Source organism: Colletotrichum costaricense (assembly GCF_030867565.1).
Source record: "Colletotrichum costaricense strain IMI 309622 chromosome Unknown Scaffold_9.1, whole genome shotgun sequence".
In the NCBI taxonomy this organism is placed as follows: Eukaryota; Fungi; Ascomycota; class Sordariomycetes; order Glomerellales; family Glomerellaceae; genus Colletotrichum; species Colletotrichum costaricense.
In genome coordinates this window covers 2033473-2054041 of record NW_026848238.1, presented here as the reverse complement: position 1 = coordinate 2054041, position 20569 = coordinate 2033473, and the positions used below count along the sequence as shown (strand labels likewise).

Here is a 20569-nt window from a genome sequence, read left to right as displayed (position 1 = left end):
CTGATTCCTGTCAAGTTGAGCTTCTCAAGACACTTCTGTCGTAAACATATTAACCGCGGTAGAAAGAGATACTTCGATTTCTTCATTACGCATAGACGAAATCTCTACAACATCTAGGCATACCCAGGGGAAATTATACGTCCGCGCCGGAAGAATGAGATGATGAAAGGTCATCAGGTAACCCAAGGAGCGACCCGAGGAGTTGGCCCTGAGCCTTCGACCTATTGTGGTCGCAAAACTCATTCCCAACGACGGTTACCTCCCGCCATGCCATTAGGCTAGCTGAACAAGTGTTGCTCCATTCCTGTTGAGGAAGGAGGCAAGCTATACAAGTGGCACACTGGCTCCGCATTTCTACGCATGGATACAAATAACAACGCCTTTGGGTACCGTAAATCAATCTCCTTCAAATCATACGCTCCTGCCACCTCCTCTTGTTGATAGGACGACAAGGCCCGCCCGTAACACCGCACCGCTTTCCAGTTGTTGAGGTGGCATCAGCTAGACCGACAGAGCATTAGCAAGATGATTCAACCATCAGCAACTCAAGACCATCCGGTCAGGCTGGCGGAAGGGGGCAGTAGTGCCTACTCTTGCAAATGAGTGGCGTGACGCCGTTTACGCATCTGATACAGTCGGCGTCATTCCGACATTCACCTAGATAACTCTAGGTCAGTACAGCTTTCTTGGCCTTTATTGGGTCACTGAGATGTAGAAATGATGGATCATGAACCTACCCTTATCTCCCTTTTGTTGAGCAATGACAGCTGTGGCTAGGAATGGAAGGAGGGCTAGAGCTGAGAAACGCATGATGGCGGTCTGTAGTATTGAAGTAGGATTAATATGTTCAAATGCCAGCAATTGATAGATTATAACGAAGAGTAGATTGCAATTATTCTATCTTGTGCAAGAGCTGATGTCTTTGTATTTATGCATGTTCGTGTCATATTGTATTCACTTACAGACCGAGATGGTGGTGATGACTGCTGACTCGCCGTCTTTGACTGAAACTAGGTGTGTTGACTCGAGGCAATCAACTACAGGGAGTCATCAGAAAGCAGGGCAAACTCTAAATCTTGCTGTTCACATTGTCAATAGACCAACGTCTTTGTTTACAACTAAGCCTGAGGTGAAAAGAACATGCAACCGAGAGGTACCTGGTCCATCAATTGAGGGACTGAGCGCACCTTTCGTAATCTTAGAGACACTGGAATAAATCAGACCAAGTCACTTGAGATCACCATTTCCCGATAGGCACTGTCATTCAAGATACAATTCATGTACTGTCCATCTCGCCGGCTCCTTGTATGCAATCCAACCTTGAAACTCGACCCAGAATACCAAAAGAGACGGTTCAGACGTCGATCACGCAACCGGCCTCAAGTCCGAGATCGACATAAAACAAGACGAACGCGAGGGAAATATGGGACAGAAACATCAGACGATCCACAAAAACTCCCCCAGAGAAACCCGACACTTCGGTCAACGCCGTCGATCCGAAGACCTCGCTTCCCGTCAATCAATTTTCCCAGAAATAAAGAGCAATGCACAACCTCGGAGATGTGTGTAGTGCACATTGGCTGACAAAAGTCTCATGCAACTGCAGCGTTGACTCGCCGCGACATGTCAAGCTCCGGCTACTCTCACCGTGCCGCCTCCGAAGCGATCGGACTCTCGGGAAGGGTATCCTCAGCTTTTCCCTGATGTCCTTCCTCCGGCGACTTTTTCTTGTACCCAAAACATGCTCAATACCATCACCTTGCTCTCCTCACACTGCGACGATATGACTCCCTTTTGGCGGAGGATGATAGATCCCAGGAAGGCCGATTGTTGGATCAAAGTGGTCCTTGCCGTCAAGCAACCTCAGACACTGGAACAGCCTCTGCAGACCGAGCTTGAACGTTTCCTTTTCCCCGCCGAAATTGAGTCGGAACCATCCCGACCGGTTGGAGAAGAATGCCTGCCGCGCATCACCTATCATTAGCAAACTGTGCATCGTTGGGTCCGCTCAAACCACTGGAGCATCTCTGGCACACGACAGACACCGTCAAACTCACCTGTCCGGGTTCAAGATAGACGCGGTACTTCATCAAGTACTCCACAAACTTCAAATCCCCCTGCTTGCCGTGCTTCTCGAGCAGGAGATCCACCCACTCGGACAAGTTGACAAACACAAAGAAGCCCGCCTCGGCTTTGACGTGCGGGATGTCGTACTTTTCCAACTCCTCCTCGACAAAAGTGCGCCTCTTGGTCAGGCGGCGACGGAACTGGGGGAGGTATTGGTTGCGGAGGTACTTTGCGTCCGAGAGGAGTTTTGCGGCTGTTGATGCGCTGAGTGCAGAGACCCACCCGAATGTGCTGATTGTAGATGCGGAATCGTTAGCCTGGTGTGCTTGGTAGGGCGTACGGAGTACACCGTGTGTTGGTAAGCCGAAAAGGCTGGGTGACTCACCTCGACGCCCGCATGGTATCGTAAATCTCCTTGTTATACGTCGCCAGGAAGCCGATCCTGAGCCCACCGAGGCCGAAATCCTACAGGGGTGGAAAGAAAAGAGTCAGTCGGTTGTGTTCGTGATTCCTCCTCCGAAGCCGAAGCCGAACGCGATGGGCAAGGGTCCCCACACTCCCGGCAGAACGGCTCCGTGCAGGGATGGCAACTCACCTTACTCAACCCCCACAACACATGAACGTTCCTAAAGTTGACATCCAGCCCCAGACTCAGTATACTGGAGAACCGATCCCCAGCACTCATGGCGTATACCTCATCGACAATCAAATGGATCTTATGCCTCGCGCACAGCTGCGAAATCTGCAGCAGCACATGGGCAGCATAACACCGGCCCATCGGGTTGTCGGGATTCGCCAACAAGACACCCCCAACCTTGCGCTTCTGGCTCAACTCGACCTGTATCGCGTTCTCGAGCCGGACAACCAGCTCGGGCACCGGCACCGGCCCGTCCTCGCGCGGCGGCTCGCCCCAGAAGCGCTCCTCGGGGATGTCGTCGCATGGTACCTCAACGACGCGGACGCCGTTCCGAGTCCAGACGTCGTGGGCGAACATGCCATACGAGGGCGTCGCGAGAAGCACGGCGTCGCCTGCGTCGGTGATGTTGTAGGTGAGGGCGTCGAGGAGTGTTGTCACGCCATTTGCGGCGAGGATGTTGTCGGCTGTTAGGGGTAGGCGGACTTTGAAGTGTTCGTTCATGAAAGCTGCTGCTGCTTTTGGGAGGTCTTGGGAGTTTTGGGCGTCACCGTAGCCAAGGGCTGGAAATGGCATCAGCGAGCTAGCTGCGTAGACGTGCTGAATAGCGTTGGAGCGGAATCACTTACACTCCTTGAGTTGGCTCTTCTTGATATTTCGCTTCGTCCAGCAGGCCAAGTCTTCCAGCATAATCTCATTGACAGCGGACCCAAGATCAATGATGCCCTTGGGGTTGCTTGTCGCATCATACGGGTTGCTCTCAAGCCGTTTGCTGAGGTCATCCATCAAATCTGACCGGGATCCAGCTGTTTTTTGGCCCCGCTGGGACGGGGGTAGGGCGGCGTTGACAGACATGATGCGTTGACGCGGATAAGGTTGAAATTGTTGCCTGCTTTTTTCGGCCATGTTGGTGGCAAACCGAGGTCCTTTATATGTCAGATTGTCCCAAAAGAATAACATCGCAGGCTGATGTGCATTTCGTAGTCATTGGAAATCAACAGCAGGAAGGAAAATGTTTCCCCGGACTCGCGGCAGTGTGGGTACCGGACCAGGTACGCGGGTCCGGCTTGACTGAGCTCCACCTCACCTTCAGAAAGAAAAAAAGAGTAAGGTGCGACCCACACTTACATACAGTGAGTGACTCCTTCACCGTTGCCTAATCGGGGAAGCAGATACGACTGCGCTTTTTGTGCCGTCACCTTTTTTCGGTGCCTGTGGAAAAAAAAAGGACTACGCATTGCAAGGAAAAAGCACTTGAACAGGCAATCGAGGACTCGCATGCACGCACCTACCTGCAGATCAAGTGCATTGCCGTGAATTGTAATTTCCGACTTTTACTCCGTCATTCGGCTCGGCTGTCTGTCGTTACTTGCGCGTCGTCTTACCCAACCTGGAGGGCAAGTACACGACTTTCACTTGGGACAATTTTTGGGGTTCCTCTGCTTACGTTACACCAACCGCCCACGTACACCTACTGAAAGCACCACCTGGCGCCACGAAACTCTGCCTGCGTGGGCCAGCTGTAAGCGCACAGCAACTGTCTACAGCAAGCGTTGTTCGAACATGGCGCAATCCATACCCTGGCTGTCAGATGGTTGTCAGAAAGCTTGTTGGGTGCCTGGAAAGTTCCTCCGATCTCACTAGGCATCGGCTTGGCTCGTGTGACGCAGGATTCTCAGTGCTGACAGTCCCCACTCCGACGCTTGCGCGGCATTGGTCCAGTACTCAAGGGAAGGGCGCGGTGGCCCAACACCATCGACTAGGGGTATGCAAGGCTTACGGTGTAGGGTAGCGTTGTAGAAGGCGCGTCAAGTGATGATTTGACGCGTTTAAAAAAAAAAAAGAAAGCAAGAAAGAAAAAAAAAAGAAGGGAAGATTGCTGACCGCTGGCTGTAAACTTGTAAAGTCCCGAAAACTTGAAGGATAAAGATTTCCAGGCTCAGGGAGGGGACTTAGGGAGCGGTAGCGTCAATTTTGGCATGTAGACTTCCCTAGGTAACTTTGCTCATAACAAACACTAATCCAGCATCCAGGCAAGTACCGATCCTATAGGTACGGGTATGACTGGTTGCAAGCCACCAAGCGTCGTGCATCAAGCTAGTACGACTCATCAATTGCTTCACTGAATCACCCTTTAGCTGACCGGTTCGGTCCGAACTTTGCCAGCTTGAGCCGAGCTTCTCGAGCTTCTCGAGCATGATTTCTATTCCATGTATGTTCCTTTCCCGCAATTTTCCATGCTTTTGATTCTCTTTTCGTCCCAGCTGCTCATTCAATGGATCCCGGTTATCAATTGTGCCATCGACGCCCACTTCAGCATCACTATTGTGCAATCATGTCGGCTTAGAAATCAAGCAGGAAACAGCACCTGGTTCCGGGCACAGTTTGTTGCAAGATTAGATTCGGGAGGATCTCTGGCTCTACACCACCACATTTCGGATGTTGTAGCTCAATTCCGCAAGCATGTGACTTGATGTCGCATTGATACTGGTCATCTTCGAGACATTCACTGAGCTGACCCGGCGGCCGAGACGCATCATCCACAAAAGCTATCAGCCACTCAGGTAGATGAGGCTGTTTTAAGGGAGTGAGCGAACTGATAGCCCTCTCTGTTGTAGGCAGGCCTCGATCATATGCCTCAAGTCTTTCCTTCAGTGTCACCGAGTCTCAAGTCGAAGTCTTGTAATCACGTTCCTCTTGCGAATAGCCAAGGCCGGGCACGTAACCCTTTTGGCAGGTATGATGTACACTACTTGAGTCCGCTCGGCGGACTGGCTCTTCAACAGTGCATCTCGTGTCAGACTCTCAACCGGCGAGCGCGTGTTTCGAAGAAAACTCTGCTCGGAGAGCTTGCAAGTTGCCTGGCAGAGGGACTCGGCATCCACGTAGCTGTAAGAGAGGCGCACTCAGATCTCGCTTAGGAATCATCCGGTGACTCCATATTTGACAATTGCACGAGGGCTAGTCCAGCGAATCCGTTAGAGAGGCGCCAAATTGTCATGTATGTGGTAAATAAAACCCAAAGCCGGGCGAACTGTCGAACCTACCTTACTTGAGAATGGATTTGTTCAGCCAACTATTTTTGTTGTTGCAATATTACATTGTTCTCAAAATCCTTTGTCTCTGGCAACTACTGACAGACCGAAAAGTAGATACACATAGCTTTATCTCAACAATAAAATGTGGTATCTCAAGTCCTTCGTAAGATTCATGGTGTCCGACGGTCCAGAACCAAAGCCCACGATTCACATGACTAGCGTAGCGCTGCCCAAGAGCAAACGCCGCTCTTTTAAACCCCGGGTGCCTATGCCGCCTCCGGTCCCGAGTCCTGGCGTATTCGCAAACCTGCAAGTACTTAGTACTACCAGAAGCGATGTCCTCATCGCTCCGAGTGGTATCACTGACCGGACGGTACCATATTCCGGAAGGTGACCAGTGCAAGGTAGCAGGAATCTTACCCCTGGCGAAAGTGAATGGTTGCACAAGGAACTCCGATACAGTTTTTGGCAATCGCCCTTGCCCACTCAAGTGCCGGATGGATGATTTGAGAGACGCGTATCACGGGCCGATCCGCCAACGGCGTCCGTTGAGAATCCGAAGGGAAATGCCTCTTGAAGCCATTGCCTCTATGACGCAGGTGACGCTGAAAGTTTCATACGTGCCTGGTTGTAACATCTTACTGCAGTGTTACTGCGCAACATTTCTCGTACTATTACAAGAGCAGCGTTGAGTGATTCTTAGCGCCTAAAGTCATTAATGATGTTACTATATAGATCCCTCTAGACGAATCTAGTCACCACCAGCGAGGTCGCAATTCCGCACATGATGAATTTCGGACCCTTGAGTTCGCAAGCTAAAACCCCAGCAGCACGCATAGGCAGATGAAGTAGGACTTCAATTGGTAGCTCTTCCTGACCTATTCTACCCAAATATGTGGTAATACCGTTTTAATATCCGCAGTCACTCGGCTGTGCGGCATGAATTGTACGTAAACGCTACAAATATCTCGGAAGGAGAATCTTGATCCTAGCGCCTTCCTGACCACGACTCATGACAAGCAGGTTCGCTTGCTATTATCGACTCGACAAGCCAAGATAAACCTCCAAGGACAAGGCAGAAGATCCACAAATTCACACGAGGCCTGCATCAGAAGTCCAGAAATCAGAGCCTGCTGATTGGTCAATACAGCAATAAAGCGTCGTAAATCGCAAGTCAAAGCATGAACCAGCGGCAGATCGACACTAATACCCCACAATCGGGCAGTTGCGGCCACCGCAACGAACCCCCCGAGATACGAATACGACTGCCGATTGAACCACATCCACACAGCGGCCAGGACCCGACCACCGCAGATTGGACAGTGGACCAGAAGTCCTGGAGAGTTCACTCCACGAACGCGAGGCGGAATGCGTGGGAAGCGCGGATACAGGACTAAGTCCCCCGTCAAGCAAGTTACGGAGTACATAACAATCTTTCAGAGTTTGGTGTGATTTGCAGCTATGCAGCTTAATCCTCCGAGTACCTTTCGGGTGGCGGGCGGAATAACGGGACGCCCTAGCGTACCCGCTCTGTGGCGCGAAAGCTTAGCTCTGCGACGTCACGACGTATTATTACTACACAGGAGAAACATGCATCTAGCAGTCTGCAAGCCGTAGTCATGTTTCTTGACGGGGTTCGGTCTCTACGATGGGTCCCTTCGAGACTCGACCAGATCATCCAGCCCACTTCGCACTCGCGTCCGTCGTACATCTCGCACAATGGCGGACTCGCCAAGGTCCGTCGTGACGACGACGATCACAGCCAAAAAGATGGGATATATACCGACAATGGTTCGTCCGGCTTTAGATGATCGATCCAGGCAACACCCTCATCAACAGCACCTACAAAAACATACACATCAGATCAACGAACGCAACCGTGCCCCCAACGAATACACCAGCCAACAACCATAAGACAAACATTTTGCTCTCGGCGCACACATGTCATCCAATTTCTCTTTCGAGTTGGGCGGGGCGCCGTACACCATCCCCTCGCCCACTGAGAAGCCCATCGCCTATGTCGCCGCCGTCGTCCTCTTCGTCAGTCTGGCCTACGCCCTCGGCGACCATGGCGCCAAACTCCCCGAGATCAACCCGCTCAAGCCCTTTGAGTTGTCCAACACGCGCCGCATCCTCGAGTTCTACCAGACGAGCAAGGAGCTCATGCTCAAGGGGAGGGCCAAATTTGGCGACAATCCGTGGAAGCTCATGACGGAATGGGGCAATTGCTTGGTCTTGCCCCCTGACTTTATCCACGAGCTTCGCAGTAATCCCAACCTGGCTTTTGTGGAGCCTGCTAAAGATGTGAGGCAAAAGATTCCCTCTCTTTGTCTCCGTTCTCCTTTCCTTTCTTTCCCTAGTGACAAGTAGGAGAGCTGACTTGTTGGAAGGATTCGCACGGCTATATTCCCGGATTCGAGGCCTTTGATGGCGACGAAGCGCTTCCGACGGTCGTCACAAAGTATTTGACAAAAGCTTTGAGTGAGTTGAAGACTCCTCAGTGAATGTTGAAAGGACCCCACTAATCTTGTATTCAAACAGCCAAGCTTACAAAGCCCCTATCCGAAGAGTCGACACTCGTCCTCCGCCATGTCCTCACCGACTCAACTGGTGAGTCTACCCTACAAACTTGCCACCCAGAAACTTTAGCTCTCAGCTCTCAGGAATCTCACACCTCCGTGATACAGAATGGCACAAGATAAGCCCCCAGCAAGACATCATGCGCATCGTCTCCCGTCTCTCCTCCCGCGTCTTCGCCGGCGAGGAACTCTGCCGCGACGAGGAATGGGTCCGCGTCTCATCAGAATACACCGCCGCCGCCTTTGGCGTGGGCTACGAAGTCGGCCAGTGGCCCCGCTGGGCCCGCCCCATCGTCCACTGGTTCCTCCCCTCGTGCTGGCGCGTCCGCGCCCTCCTCAACGAGTGCCGCAAGACCCTCCAGCCGCACATGGAGCGCCGCGCACAGCGCAAGCGCGAGGCCGTGGCCGCCGGCAAGACGGGGGCCGTCTTCGATGACGCGGTAGAGTGGTTCGAAAAGGAGTCCTCGCGCAAGCCGGACCCGGCGACGCAGCAGATTTCCCTCTCGCTCGTCGCGATCCATACCACGACCGATTTGCTCACGCAGACCATGATTGATTTGGCGGAGCACCCTGAACTGTTTCAGCCTTTGCGCGACGAGCTCGTTCGCGTGCTTAGCAAGGAAGGTTTGAAGAAGACGGCGCTGTATAATCTCAAGCTCATGGACAGCGTCATCAAGGAGTCGCAGCGCATGAAGCCAGTCCTGCTCTGTAAGTTCCACCCCCCTTTTTTCTCTAAGCATCAAATACAAACTATTCGGATCCATCTCTAACAGCCTTTCCTCCCACCAGCAACTTGGCGCCGCCTCGTCATGAAAGACGTGACCCTCTCCAACGGCTTCGTCTTGCGCAAGGGCCAAAAGATCATCGCCACAAACACCCACATGTGGGACGCAAACTACTACGAGAACCCGGCCACCTACGACGGCTACCGCTTCCTCAACATGCGCGGCACCGACGAGGAGAAGAACGCGCACCTCGTCAGCACCAGCGCCAAGCACCCCGGCTTCGGCCACGGACAGCACGCGTGCCCCGGTCGCTTCTTCGCCGCCAACGAGGTCAAGATTGCGCTGGCGCATCTTCTGCTCAAGTACGACTGGAAGTTCCCTGACGGGTTCAAGCCGCAGACGATGCCGCATGGTATTGTGTTGCTGCCGGATCCTTCTGCGACGCTGTTGATTCGTAGGAGGAAGGAGGAGCTTGATCTGGACTCGTTGGAGTGTTGACCTGCTTAGGGTATGGTTCTGACATGGATGGAAATCTCCGCTCTGGGGTAGATTACTGGGATTTTCGCATTATTGAGCGCCTGTTTGGCAACATAGACTGAAAGAGTGGTCATTAGATCATCCAATATCTTTAGTTTTGGTTCTCTTTCCTTTGAAGAATAAACTCAATTCCAAGAATTGGAGTCGAAAAACTCTCAGGTCTTACTGCATATGGGAACAACCCTCCACTGCTTCTGAAAGCGACTAATCTCAAGGCTCTGTGATGCCAGGTTGATGCCTCTGTCACCTTGAAAGCTCATTCGCCTTGGGTAGGGGAGAGATTCGTAAGAGATACTGAGACAAAGTATTTAGCAATTGCCGCATCAATGATAAGGCATTCTTGCAGCGAGCATTCTTGGAGAACGAGCCAAGTGTCGGATTGGAGGGTGGCCAAAATTCAGGAGGTAAGGCTGTGTATGGCCTAGACCATGGAATGGTCGTTGGGAATGATTCAGACGGTTCAGTTAGAATACTGGAATGCCCTGAGTAGGGGGATATTTAGGCCAATTCACCCTCGATCCATTCACCAAGCGATTCGGGCAAGATGGCCGAGGGGTTCATGGGGGAAGACCCGAGTGTGGATCCCAGTCCCTTCGGCCATTGATCTGACGCTTGAGTTTTTGGTTCGATTCCACATGAATGACTTACTATTTTTTTTTCTACCTGCCTGGGGATGTGGGAGAGTACTTCACTCACTTCTCGGTGAGTTCTGTCACTAAGCGATTCGGGACAGGTGGTCGAGGGGTTCATAGGGGAAGACCCGAGTGTGGATCCCAGTCCCCCCGACCACTGATCTGACGTTTAGCTTTTTGTTCAATTCTTGATAGTGGAATTACTTTTTTTTTCTTCCTGGTTCATGTCTGGAGGCTCGAGGGTATCATACTTAGGATCCGTTTCCCCCGTCCCTATCACTAAGCGATTCGGGGAAGTTGGTCTAGGGGTTCATGGGGGAAGGCCCGAGTGCGGATCTCAGTCCCCTTGACGACCGATCTGACGTTTAGTTTTTGTTCGATCCCATTTGGAGGAACATTTTTTTTTACTCTTGCATGTTCCTTCCCACTCTGTGGGTTTTGTCTTATCCGCGCAGCATGTCAAAGAGAAGTCTCTCGTACTTGCCCTTCTTTCTACTATCTTGTCTGCCTCGGCTCTTGAAGTTCTCGCAAGTTTGGGTCACCAGCAGAAGATATGATGGTGTTCACTGAGGTATACTAGGGCGAGGGGAAAGGAATGACTTGGTGAACTTTGAATTGGCATCATTTTGAGAATCACCCGTGACGAACTCTTCAGATTGAGGCTATCGTGGCGTACCTTAGGTAAGGTAAACAAACCCGACGCGTCAAACAGAAATCTGATATTACATCAAGTCGTCCCCAGCACAAGATGCATCACTATTAACCCAGTTGGTACCAGAATGCTTCGTGAATGACCCGAAAACTGCCGAGTCAAGATAACTTCAAGTCTCGAATTCCCTTGACCACAACAGAGGAGCTGATATCTTCCTGAGCAACACGCTCAACACCAAGCAACTCCTTGGCAATATTGACAAGACCGTTACCTCGAAGGAATCCCTGTAGCTGGTCTTCCTCCCACTCCTTCTCTCCCTGGCCCTGGGCCTTGATGCCTCCGTTGATGAAAGGCCGTGCCACTCCCCAGATCTGACTGACATGGCTGGACCACTTCGCATCGGACTCCTGCAGTCTCTTCTCGAGGTCCCTGGTCTTAGCGTTCAAGACTTCGATCTCGTCATCGGACAGCTTGGACGGGATCTCATCCGCCTTATACACACGCGCCTTCTTTTGGGATGAGACCTCATCAGATCCATCGCCGAGCGAGGAACGCTTCAGGTTGCGGTACTCTGCGCCATCTAGTAGAAAAAGAAAAGACGATTAGCATTCCGAAGTCGCACTACTCATTTTCATCTTTTCCCAGAGGACTTACCCTGAGCCTTGCTCGCCTCTGATCTAGACTCCAGAACGTTCGGATCGACCCGCTCGAGGAACCTGTCAATGGCCTTGAGGAACGGGAGGAGATCTTCACGGGTCTTAGTGACGCCGTCATTCTTCTCGAGGTATCTCTTCCGGGCGGTCACGATCTTCGTAAGGACGGCCCGGGACTTCTGCCACGAGGAAGGGAAGTCCCAGCTGGCATCAACCTCCCGGAGAACCTTGAAGGTCTCCTCGTAAAGATCGCGCAACGTGTTCATCTTTGGGTTATCCTCAAAGACTCGAATCGCAATGACCATGACTTGCTTGATCCGTTCGCCGACGTGCACAAGTCTGCTGTGGGTATAATTGGCCCTTTTGTCGTAGTAGGGAAGGAGCATATGGCCAATGAGGCCGGAATACTTCATCCCTAGGATCGGCGAAGCAAATGGGATCTCAAAGTCGAGACCAGGCAGGCCCTTGAGGTTGGGATGAGCTCCCAGGTTCTTGAAAAAGCCTGGGACGGCGAGGGAGGCGAGATCTGGAGGGGGCTTCTCGGTGGCCTCGCGACTGCCGTCGGAGGAGCCGGGAGCTTCATCCTCACCCTCAGACTCGACAGGGCTGGAAGGTGTCTCTGGCACTTCCTCGCTACAAAACATCAGCTTGAGATCGGAGATCAAGGATGACAAATAAGCTGAGCATGTGAGATGAATATTTGAGCCAACAAAGGGATCTGTCGCGATATCATTCGTGAGGTAGGTACGGTCGAAGTCTCGAGGCAGTCCTCCCAGACTTGTAAATGAGAATCTCATGAATTGGGTAGTGAAGACAAGGGATGTACTCACACCATAAAGGAAGGCGTTGGGTGCAAGGGACGCACTACACGCGGGGTCGCCATCGTGTTGATTGGATGGATTGCGTTTTGTTGACGCGAAGACGACGATATGGCGAATATTGAGGTGCGGTATTTGAGAAAAGAGAGGGTCGGCTTCGTGGGCTTGCCTGGCAGAAGGTGTGGTAAGTACAAAATCTTCCTTCCTCCCCAGGTGAATTTCCACGAGTGCGGCTCTGGGATATGGAGAGTATTCCGAAACCCACAGAGAAATCCAACGTCACGTGTTGCCGTCGTAAAGGTGAAGTCGAAGGAGGCACGCGCGGGCTCGTGATGTATTCTCAAGGGGCGCAGTCACGTGGAGAGAAATGTGTTCTGGGCGCGCAGTTGACGCAATGTATACTACGAGAGAGTTGGTACAGCGTTGCAATCTCGTAGACCAGTACGGTGGCGACTGTTGATAAGAGTACTGAGAGGTGTTGCTTCCTTCTATAAGATATGAACCAGGCACGGCCAGCGTATCGGCCTTTGCTATGTATCTTTCCAGATATTTGGCTTACAAGTGTTTCCAAAAGGATATGTCGTCTAGTGATTGTTCAGAGACAGGAGAAAGAGATCGCTCGAATATTATTGTCAAAGGTCGTCGCATGGAATTCAAAACCAATGGAAGGTTCCAAGTCACGTATGCCTGCAAGGCATCTGGTCGGTGAGTATCGTGGAACCTAGCGCAGACCCAAGTTGCAGGCAGGAGGTCATGGGGCAGGAAGCTCGGTGGTGTCCGGGAATTTTGTTACCACTGCAATGTGTTACCCCTATAGATGTACAACTCGCCTGCATAGTCATCAGCGAACGGGTGATATGGCCGAGGGGTTCATGGGGGAAGACCCGAGTGTGGATCTCAGTCTCCTCGACCGTTGATCCGTCGCTGAAGTTTTTTGTTCGATCCCCTATCAAGGAATCATGTTTTTTTTTGGTGTTTTCTTTTTTTCCCTTTCTGCTCTTTGTATTTTACGAAGCCCGAACACGTGTCTTTGTGAACGAGCATTCGTCTGACCTCTTGATTTACGGACTGGAACGTGGCTCATTCCCGGCATTGATGGGAGATTTTGTTTGCAAATACTAGGAAATACAGGCTTAAAGGTTTCTCAACTGATTGGATTTTCTATCACAGCCTACCTAGTTCTACTCCATGGCTGCTACTTGCTAGTCTAACAATATTCCCGTCTCGTGCAATCACATGTGGTCCTCGTCAAAGTCGGCGATGCCAAGCATAGCATCAGCAATGCGGCTCGATCCGGTGGCTCGCAAATACTCTTAGAGCTGAGATGAAGCCCACTCCGTCTGACCCTGTTTTCTTTGCTTCTCGTCGATCTTAGGAAGAGCATCATCCCAGAGGCGGGTAATACAATAGTTGAACTCCAAGCTGCTCCGATTCTTGCGGTCCTTCATCTCGTGAAGGAGCTTGTGCAGTCCCTTGACCACCTCATCCTTTGCCTCAAGCTTGTTCTTCAGACCCAGCGCCATCTCTTTCCAGTAGCGAATTTGCTCCTCCTGGGCCATCTTCTCGATCTCTTCGTAAGCGATTGCGATCCGAGCCTTCTTCATGGTGTTCTGGATCTCTTCAGTCTCATCGTCGGATTCGTCGCGGGAGTGCTTCTTCTTCAAGTGCTTGGTGACTGTCCGAACTATTAGCCACTACCATCCGACTCTTGCTAATTCTTGTCTCAGACGTACCATTAGTCTGGAAAGTGGATTCAATCTTGAAGATGAAATGGTCGATAGGGTGAAGAAAGTTAAAGAACTCCGCAGGGATCGAGGTCATGTCGGCATCGCTGTCCAGAAATCTGCGGCGAGCCACCTTAATCTTGCGCATGATGACAGGGATCTTCTTGTGAGAAATACTAAAGTCTCTAGACTTGTCAGAGGATCGAAGCTCCTGGAAATTATAGAGCCAGAGGTTTCTGATGGTCGGAACCCCGACATTCATCTCGTATGTGCGAAACACCGCCTAGAACACAGCATGACGTTGACTAGCGATGGCTTTGATCCCTTCTGCAGAGTGCGGCTTGCTGAGTTCGTCTCGGGGAAGCGCAATCAGACGGAAGAGACCCGAGTAGCGACGGTTGAGAATTGGCACATCATCTCTAACGGCAAAGTCAAGTCCCGGGAGGCCACTGACGTTGGGATGGTTAAAAAAGTTGACGTGATGTTGCGTCGGATCGTCCTCTTGGTCATCCAAGAGATCTGCCTCCCCACCCTGGGCATCCGAGCTACTTTCCGTAAGGTCAGATCAAAACTTTGAGTCGCAAGTAGCAATGAGTACTTACAGTGTGTTCTCCGCAGTATCTCTAGGTCGCAAAGGGAGAGTGAACTCCTCTTGAGTGGACGGCATTGCTGTATCGTTGAGTTTGTTCTTATCCAATAGGATAGGTAGGATTTTGGATGATCCAAGATGAGGGAGAGACTGATGGAGGAGAAGGTGTCCTCTACATTGTAGGTTTGTTTCTCAGCATTCGTAAGTGTTTTCTGTTTCGCCAAAGATTGGATAGGTCACCAGCATATCACAATCGTTTCGGTGGAATTCATCAACGGAGCAATGGTGATTATAATCCATGTCATCGCACTACAGATCTAGGGTCGAACGTCTTTCCGCGACGACACGAGAGCCAAAGCAGACCTTTGAGGGTTCTTTGACCGAAATTGAGACACTGAACGCGTACCAAACTCCTTCTCCCTGTCGGTCGGACGCTTCATGATCCAGGTGAGTGCTCGTTGAAGAAGTAAACGCTACGGCTGTCAGTCAATGATTGACGTTGTCATCATTGCTATTTGCCCCAGCTCATTTTCACAACCATCGAGATGCCAAGCAAATTCTCGACCATCTCGCGTTCAAAGCCTCCAGGTCTAAATCGCCGCATTCTCACGGGAAATTTGCCGTGAAATTGCTTTCTTGAAAGCCAGAGAAAGGATCCCCAGGAAAGATGGCCAGTCTCGAGGATGGATGAAGTTGTCGCCGGGTAAACTCTGGAGAATCGTAGCCACTCATGGCCGCCCTTTCCGGGGGCGGGTCAACCTTTCCGCTGTGGCTAAACTCCGGGGCGTTGTGGACCAGTAGCGCGGTTTAGTGAGACCAGGGGTCTGCGGGGGGCATCTCCCAATTGGGAATCACGGCCAGCAACGGGGAGCTTTTCGACTTCTCAACCCGAACACGCCCCACGCCCGATCGAAGTCTAATGCGCTTACACGATAGTCCGATGGTTTTGGCCACCGGCTTCTGTCCCGACATCGCGGCTTCAAACGTAGCTGGCATGGGTATGTTCATGTATAAAAAGCCACGATGTTCAGGAAGCTGACTTTGCCAGGCTGATGCTCTGATTACCCCACGATCGTCACTCTCCCACCCCTGTGCATCTTTCATCGTGTACAACAACATCTTGGAGACCTCTTTTATCAACCATGGCTACATCATACCCCGAACTCGTCTGGACTCAAACGTCGCCTGGGACATGGCAGCGTAGCATCGACGAAGTTGAGGAGTTCTACGCCTCCATGCCCGTCCTCTACGAGGGCAGCGGCCTTATGTTCTTCGCTATCACTGGCCATGTCTCTCTGACCTTTGACACAACCGGCACCAGCGGCTCTTCCGATGCTGCTCAACGCGTCTGCGAGGCCCTCAAAAGTGCCTGGCTGGCCCTGCGTCACGATCATCCCACCATCGCCTCCCAAGTCACTCGGGACCTCACCACAGGCAAATGGCTAAAGACGTACCACCAACTCAAAGACGAAGCCGAACAGCAGTCCTGGATCAACAAGACTCTTATTCCCATCACCACCGACCAAAGTGGCGTAGAATGGGCCAACTCACAACCGCCAGCTCCAAAGATCCCAACCCTCTTCATCCTCAGTCCACCATCCACCACCACCAACATCATCCGCCGCGACCTCGTCCTCCGCTCCCCCCACGACATCATAGACGGCATCGGCACCCTCACCCTCCTGAACAACCTTATAACCCATGCCTCCAAAGCATTCTCCTCGCCAAACACCCCCAGTGCCCTAAGCTTCACCGGCTCCGAGGCCGCAAACCTCAGCCCCCCCTACCGCATCGCAGCCAACGTCCCCTCAACCCTCACTGAATCCCAAACCGCACGCCTAGCCACAATGGCCGCCCAGAAGACCGCAGCAATGACCCCCCCACCCGGCACCCAACTCATTGACATGCCCTACCGCCGCGGCCAACTCCTCCCCGGCCGCCACCAACGTGTCGCAATCACTCTCACGCAAGACCAGACAGCCCGCCTCACCACAGCGTGTAAATCCGCCGGCGCGACCGTGACGCACGCCTTCCACGCCGCCATCGCCCTCGTGGTCCGCGACATCCAGCCACCGTCCACTCGCGCGCCCCAGACGAAACGCATGCGGTACGTGAACTACATCCTCCGCAACGAGCGCGCAAGCTGCCAGCCGCCGTATAACTCTTCCAAACACCCCGCTGCGCTGTACCACTCCGTCCCAGGACAAAGTCTCGTCGTCGACATGGACCTCCCAGCCTTGGACGACGATAACGCCAACGCCAAGCCCACCTCCGACAAGGACGAATTCCTCCCCGTCGTCCAGATAATGAAGGACTTCTACCACAGCGTCAAAGACGACAAGGAGCACTACGCCCTCGCCTCGACGATCTGGGCCGCCGGAAACCCCACGGTCCCTCTATCCTCCACCCCGCTACCCGTGCCGCCGCCCAAGGAACATCCTTCGGTATCAATTTCCAGCATGGGCCGCGTCGACGGCATCATCGCCCCCAAGACGGGCGCCATCGAGGCATACGATCCGTGGGTGACTGGCGAGGAGCTGGGCAACGGGCTGGGTCTGTTCTTGGGTACTTTCAGGGGCGAATTATGTCTTAGCGCTGCGTATAACGACGCTTGGCACACCGAGGCGGATGTCCTGGATTTCTTGAGACGTTGCAAGGATGTAGTTTTCCGTGGTTTCGGTCTCTCGAATGAGTAAAAAGGCAGGCTAGGGTTGACAATGCCGGTTGCCGTTGAAAGTCCAATCTCCTTTGTCGATTACTATCTTCTTGGGTACTGAGAAGAAGATGAATTTTGAGCTATTTTGTTTGCCCCAAAACGACTACTGGTACATAAATGATATTCGACACGTAGAATTAAGATTCACAGTGAGAAGGAGAGATTATTGGTCAAAACAAGAAACCCGAGTAACAACTGCTTTGTTGCTGCGTTCCACAAAGAAATAACACATACCCCCCCCCCCCTGGCTTGAGTCACCACAAGTCTATTGGCAGCATACTTTTGGTGGCCGCTTGAGTCTTCAGCAATGACGAGGCGCCCAGACATGGCGCCCAGACACCCAAGCTTGTCATTCGCCGCATCGTCTGTAGCATGCTCGTAGTTACGTCGGAACCCAAATCAGCGGATGTTCGAAACATTCTAGACTGCTTCTTTTTGCATATGATCCAAGACCACATGGAACGCTGAGTACTGGGTACACGCTTCCAACATACCATATACACACCCTCACAACTGGCTCCTCTACGATACGTACCGCAAAGTGTTTCCAGCCTTGGACGCTGCTGGCATTCAGGTTGGGTCAATTGTCTTACAACTTTGCCCCGGTTTGGTGTTCACGAAGATGTTGGAGATCTCGACGGGTTAAGCGTTTACAAGCATCTTTCACAGAGACAATATCATGAGCGGTTCGCAAAAACATCGTTTGCGGTTGACAACGGAGTATGCCTTTTGTGTTCCCAAGCTCATGGCATTTTAGGGGGTGGGTTTCATCAAAGTCTCACAAACATAAGCCGAGAACAGGGGGGCAGATAAGAATATTTGGTTTTTACGATGATTAAAAGTCAGATTAGGAAAGACGGTAAGCTGTGTGTGGTATCCAAGTACAGAATACTGAAATCAGACTTCGCCTAGATTGCTGCCTGTATCTTGACCCGCGACATGTTGATTTCTTTGCTCGCTGGATGAAACACTGGCTTTTCTTTGACTGTGGCGCTTACACAGATCTAGAAGAATCTGTTATACATGCGCTTCCACGTAGGCCAAGAAGCAACTTCGGCCTTGTAGCGGTTCATCTCCTCCCAGTCGAGCTCGCGGCGTCCGGTATCAACGTCCATCTGGTGGGTGCGGAGCCAACCAGTGCGTTTCCAGGCGAAGCCAATGATCCAGAAGACAATGATAACAGGGACGGTAACCATGGCCTCAAAGAATCCAGCGGCATCGTTGAGCTCGTTGCCCTGTCCTGCGGGTGCGATGGCAACAAAGAGCTGCGTTCGAGGTCAGACAGGATACAGAAAGAAAGCGCCGTGAGATGTAGGGAAAGAATATAGCTTACCTGGGCAATTAGCACAAGAATGCAAAGAATCAAACCGACCCAGGATCCGGCAACACCAAAGGCAGCCTTGAAAGGGATCTCATCGACGGTGTGTCCGTGATAGGCCCAAGCCTTGCGGAATCTGATGTGAGCCAGACAGATAGATCCCCATGTGAACAGGGCAGCAAGCGCCGACATGGCAAGAAGCCAATTAAAGACCGTCTCGCCACTAGCGTCCAAGTTGATGTAGGCAAGAGCGCCGCAGACAAGGTGGACAGCAACCGAGGGCAGAGGGCGGCCAGACTTGTCGACGTAGGTGAAAATCTTGGGGGCATAGCCCTGTTGCGCAAGAGCCGTCAAAGTACGGGAGCCGCCGTAGACGCACGAAACTCCCAGTGAGAGGACTGAAACTAAGATGATAGAATTCATAAAGTGATCATATCCGTTTAGACCAGCGTACTTGGCGGCTAATACGAACGGTGATGTACCTTCGGCGTAAGGGTTGTCGGCACCGAGAATATTCTCGTCATTGGAGCTGATGAGGAGGCCAACGAAGAAGAGGCCGAGGATGTAAAACAGGGTGATACGCCAGAAGACCTGCTTGATGGCACCTGGCAAGGATTTCAAGGGGTTGCTGGATTCGGCAGCGGCCAAGCCAACGAGCTCGGTACCTGCAAAAGAGAATGCAGCAGTAACGAATACGGCACAGAATCCTTTGAAGCCGTTCTTGAAGGCGCCAGGGTCGTGCCAGTACCGCGCCCCCCAGTACTCGTCATAGCGACCACCGGCAGGGCCACCGCCACATACGAGTACGAGAGCCACAATCATGAAAATGACTGCAGAAGGTGTGAGTGCGTGGTGAAAGTCACGATGAGTGTAAGCTTACCGATGGCCGAAAGCTTAAGAAGGGACGACCAGAATTCTTCCTCGGCATATCCCAGAGTTCCAAAAACGTTGATGAAGGTTATTGCAGCCCAGAAGATTGTGATCCACACAGCGAGGCTGATGTCTCTGGCCCCTTCCCAGTAGTTGATTGTCAGACCACAAACCGTCAACTCAAGCGGTAGAACGATAGCCCACTGTCACCCGTATTAGACACATCATGACACTTGAAGAAGACTTGGTCAGTCGAAGAGGTAAAGCGGCTTACTTGGAAGACGTAGTTCCATCCCATTGCGAAGCCCCAAGAAGGATCGATGAACCGAGTCGAGTATACGTAGAAGCCACCGGACACAGGATACATAACAGCGAGTTCACCAAGAGCGTAGACAACATTGAACATCATGATACCAATGATCGAGAAGTCGAGAAGAATGGACCCGGGCCCCTATGTCTGGTCAGCGCGATATTCGAGTATGTGCGGGGTGTGGTAGAACGAACACCGGTAGCCAGAGCACCTCCAGACCCGACGAAGAAACCAGCACCGATGGAACCACCTGGGCGGACGACTAGGTTAGTAAAGATATACATAGTAGCTACATATAGCTTCCATACCAATAGCAATCATGTGCAAGTGACGAGTCTTCATGGTACGGTCAAGTTCAACGATGCCATGTCCATAATCTCGGCGCTTGAAGGACTCGAAGTTGAGTCCATTTCGAGTGTAGAAGTCGTCGTCGCGCTTCGCGCCTCCATGGCTGAGATGGCCCTCGCCGATGGCGTTTCCAGGCTTACCCTGGACGCCCTCGGTACGACTTTCGGGTTGAACTTGGGTAGTTTCGGGGGTCGAGACGCCATCATGGACATCCTTTTCGGTCGCCATTTCGGCCAAGTGTTTGGCTTGTCCTTTGACGCAATCCTCGGGCAAAGAATGTTACTGGTATGGCTTGGAACCTTTTGCGAAACAAAAGGCTGAGGTGGATCGAACAATGGGTTCGGAGGCCCAGGGGCATC

General features: G+C 52.1%; 7 protein-coding genes across 7 annotated transcripts; 2 read left to right on the top strand and 5 right to left on the bottom strand.

The window, feature by feature from the left end:
* Positions 1–406: 406 nt before the first annotated feature.
* CCOS01_09488 (uncharacterized protein) lies at positions 407–810 on the bottom strand (the record flags this gene model as incomplete). The annotated part of the gene is made up of 3 exons (XM_060457646.1): positions 407–501; positions 592–657; positions 738–810. 3 exons carry the CDS (start codon positions 808–810, stop codon positions 407–409), a joined length of 234 nt encoding a protein of 77 aa, XP_060312346.1.
* A 958-nt stretch (positions 811–1768) lies between these two features.
* CCOS01_09487 (aminotransferase class I and II) lies at positions 1769–3661 on the bottom strand (the record flags this gene model as incomplete). The annotated part of the gene is made up of 5 exons (XM_060457645.1): positions 1769–1960; positions 2058–2358; positions 2453–2532; positions 2663–3264; positions 3331–3661. 5 exons carry the CDS (start codon positions 3659–3661, stop codon positions 1769–1771), a joined length of 1506 nt encoding a protein of 501 aa, XP_060312345.1.
* A 4019-nt stretch (positions 3662–7680) lies between these two features.
* CCOS01_09486 (cytochrome P450) lies at positions 7681–9541 on the top strand (the record flags this gene model as incomplete). The annotated part of the gene is made up of 5 exons (XM_060457644.1): positions 7681–8043; positions 8130–8220; positions 8281–8349; positions 8427–9026; positions 9108–9541. 5 exons carry the CDS (start codon positions 7681–7683, stop codon positions 9539–9541), a joined length of 1557 nt encoding a protein of 518 aa, XP_060312344.1.
* Positions 9542–11022: 1481 nt separating this feature from the next.
* On the bottom strand, positions 11023–12161 carry CCOS01_09485 (uncharacterized protein; the record flags this gene model as incomplete). The annotated part of the gene is made up of 2 exons (XM_060457643.1): positions 11023–11444; positions 11519–12161. 2 exons carry the CDS (start codon positions 12159–12161, stop codon positions 11023–11025), a joined length of 1065 nt encoding a protein of 354 aa, XP_060312343.1.
* A 1487-nt stretch (positions 12162–13648) lies between these two features.
* CCOS01_09484 (uncharacterized protein) lies at positions 13649–14726 on the bottom strand (the record flags this gene model as incomplete). The annotated part of the gene is made up of 4 exons (XM_060457642.1): positions 13649–14010; positions 14069–14342; positions 14514–14604; positions 14662–14726. 4 exons carry the CDS (start codon positions 14724–14726, stop codon positions 13649–13651), a joined length of 792 nt encoding a protein of 263 aa, XP_060312342.1.
* A 1064-nt stretch (positions 14727–15790) lies between these two features.
* Positions 15791–17344, top strand: CCOS01_09483 (uncharacterized protein; the record flags this gene model as incomplete). The annotated part of the gene is made up of 1 exon (XM_060457641.1): positions 15791–17344. The coding sequence occupies one exon, from the start codon at positions 15791–15793 to the stop codon at positions 17342–17344; it is 1554 nt and encodes a 517-aa protein (XP_060312341.1).
* Positions 17345–18368: 1024 nt separating this feature from the next.
* On the bottom strand, positions 18369–20438 carry CCOS01_09482 (amino acid permease; the record flags this gene model as incomplete). The annotated part of the gene is made up of 6 exons (XM_060457640.1): positions 18369–18629; positions 18698–19512; positions 19563–19755; positions 19827–20003; positions 20057–20112; positions 20171–20438. The coding sequence occupies 6 exons, from the start codon at positions 20436–20438 to the stop codon at positions 18369–18371; spliced, it is 1770 nt and encodes a 589-aa protein (XP_060312340.1).
* Between the last annotated feature and the right edge of the window lie 131 nt (positions 20439–20569).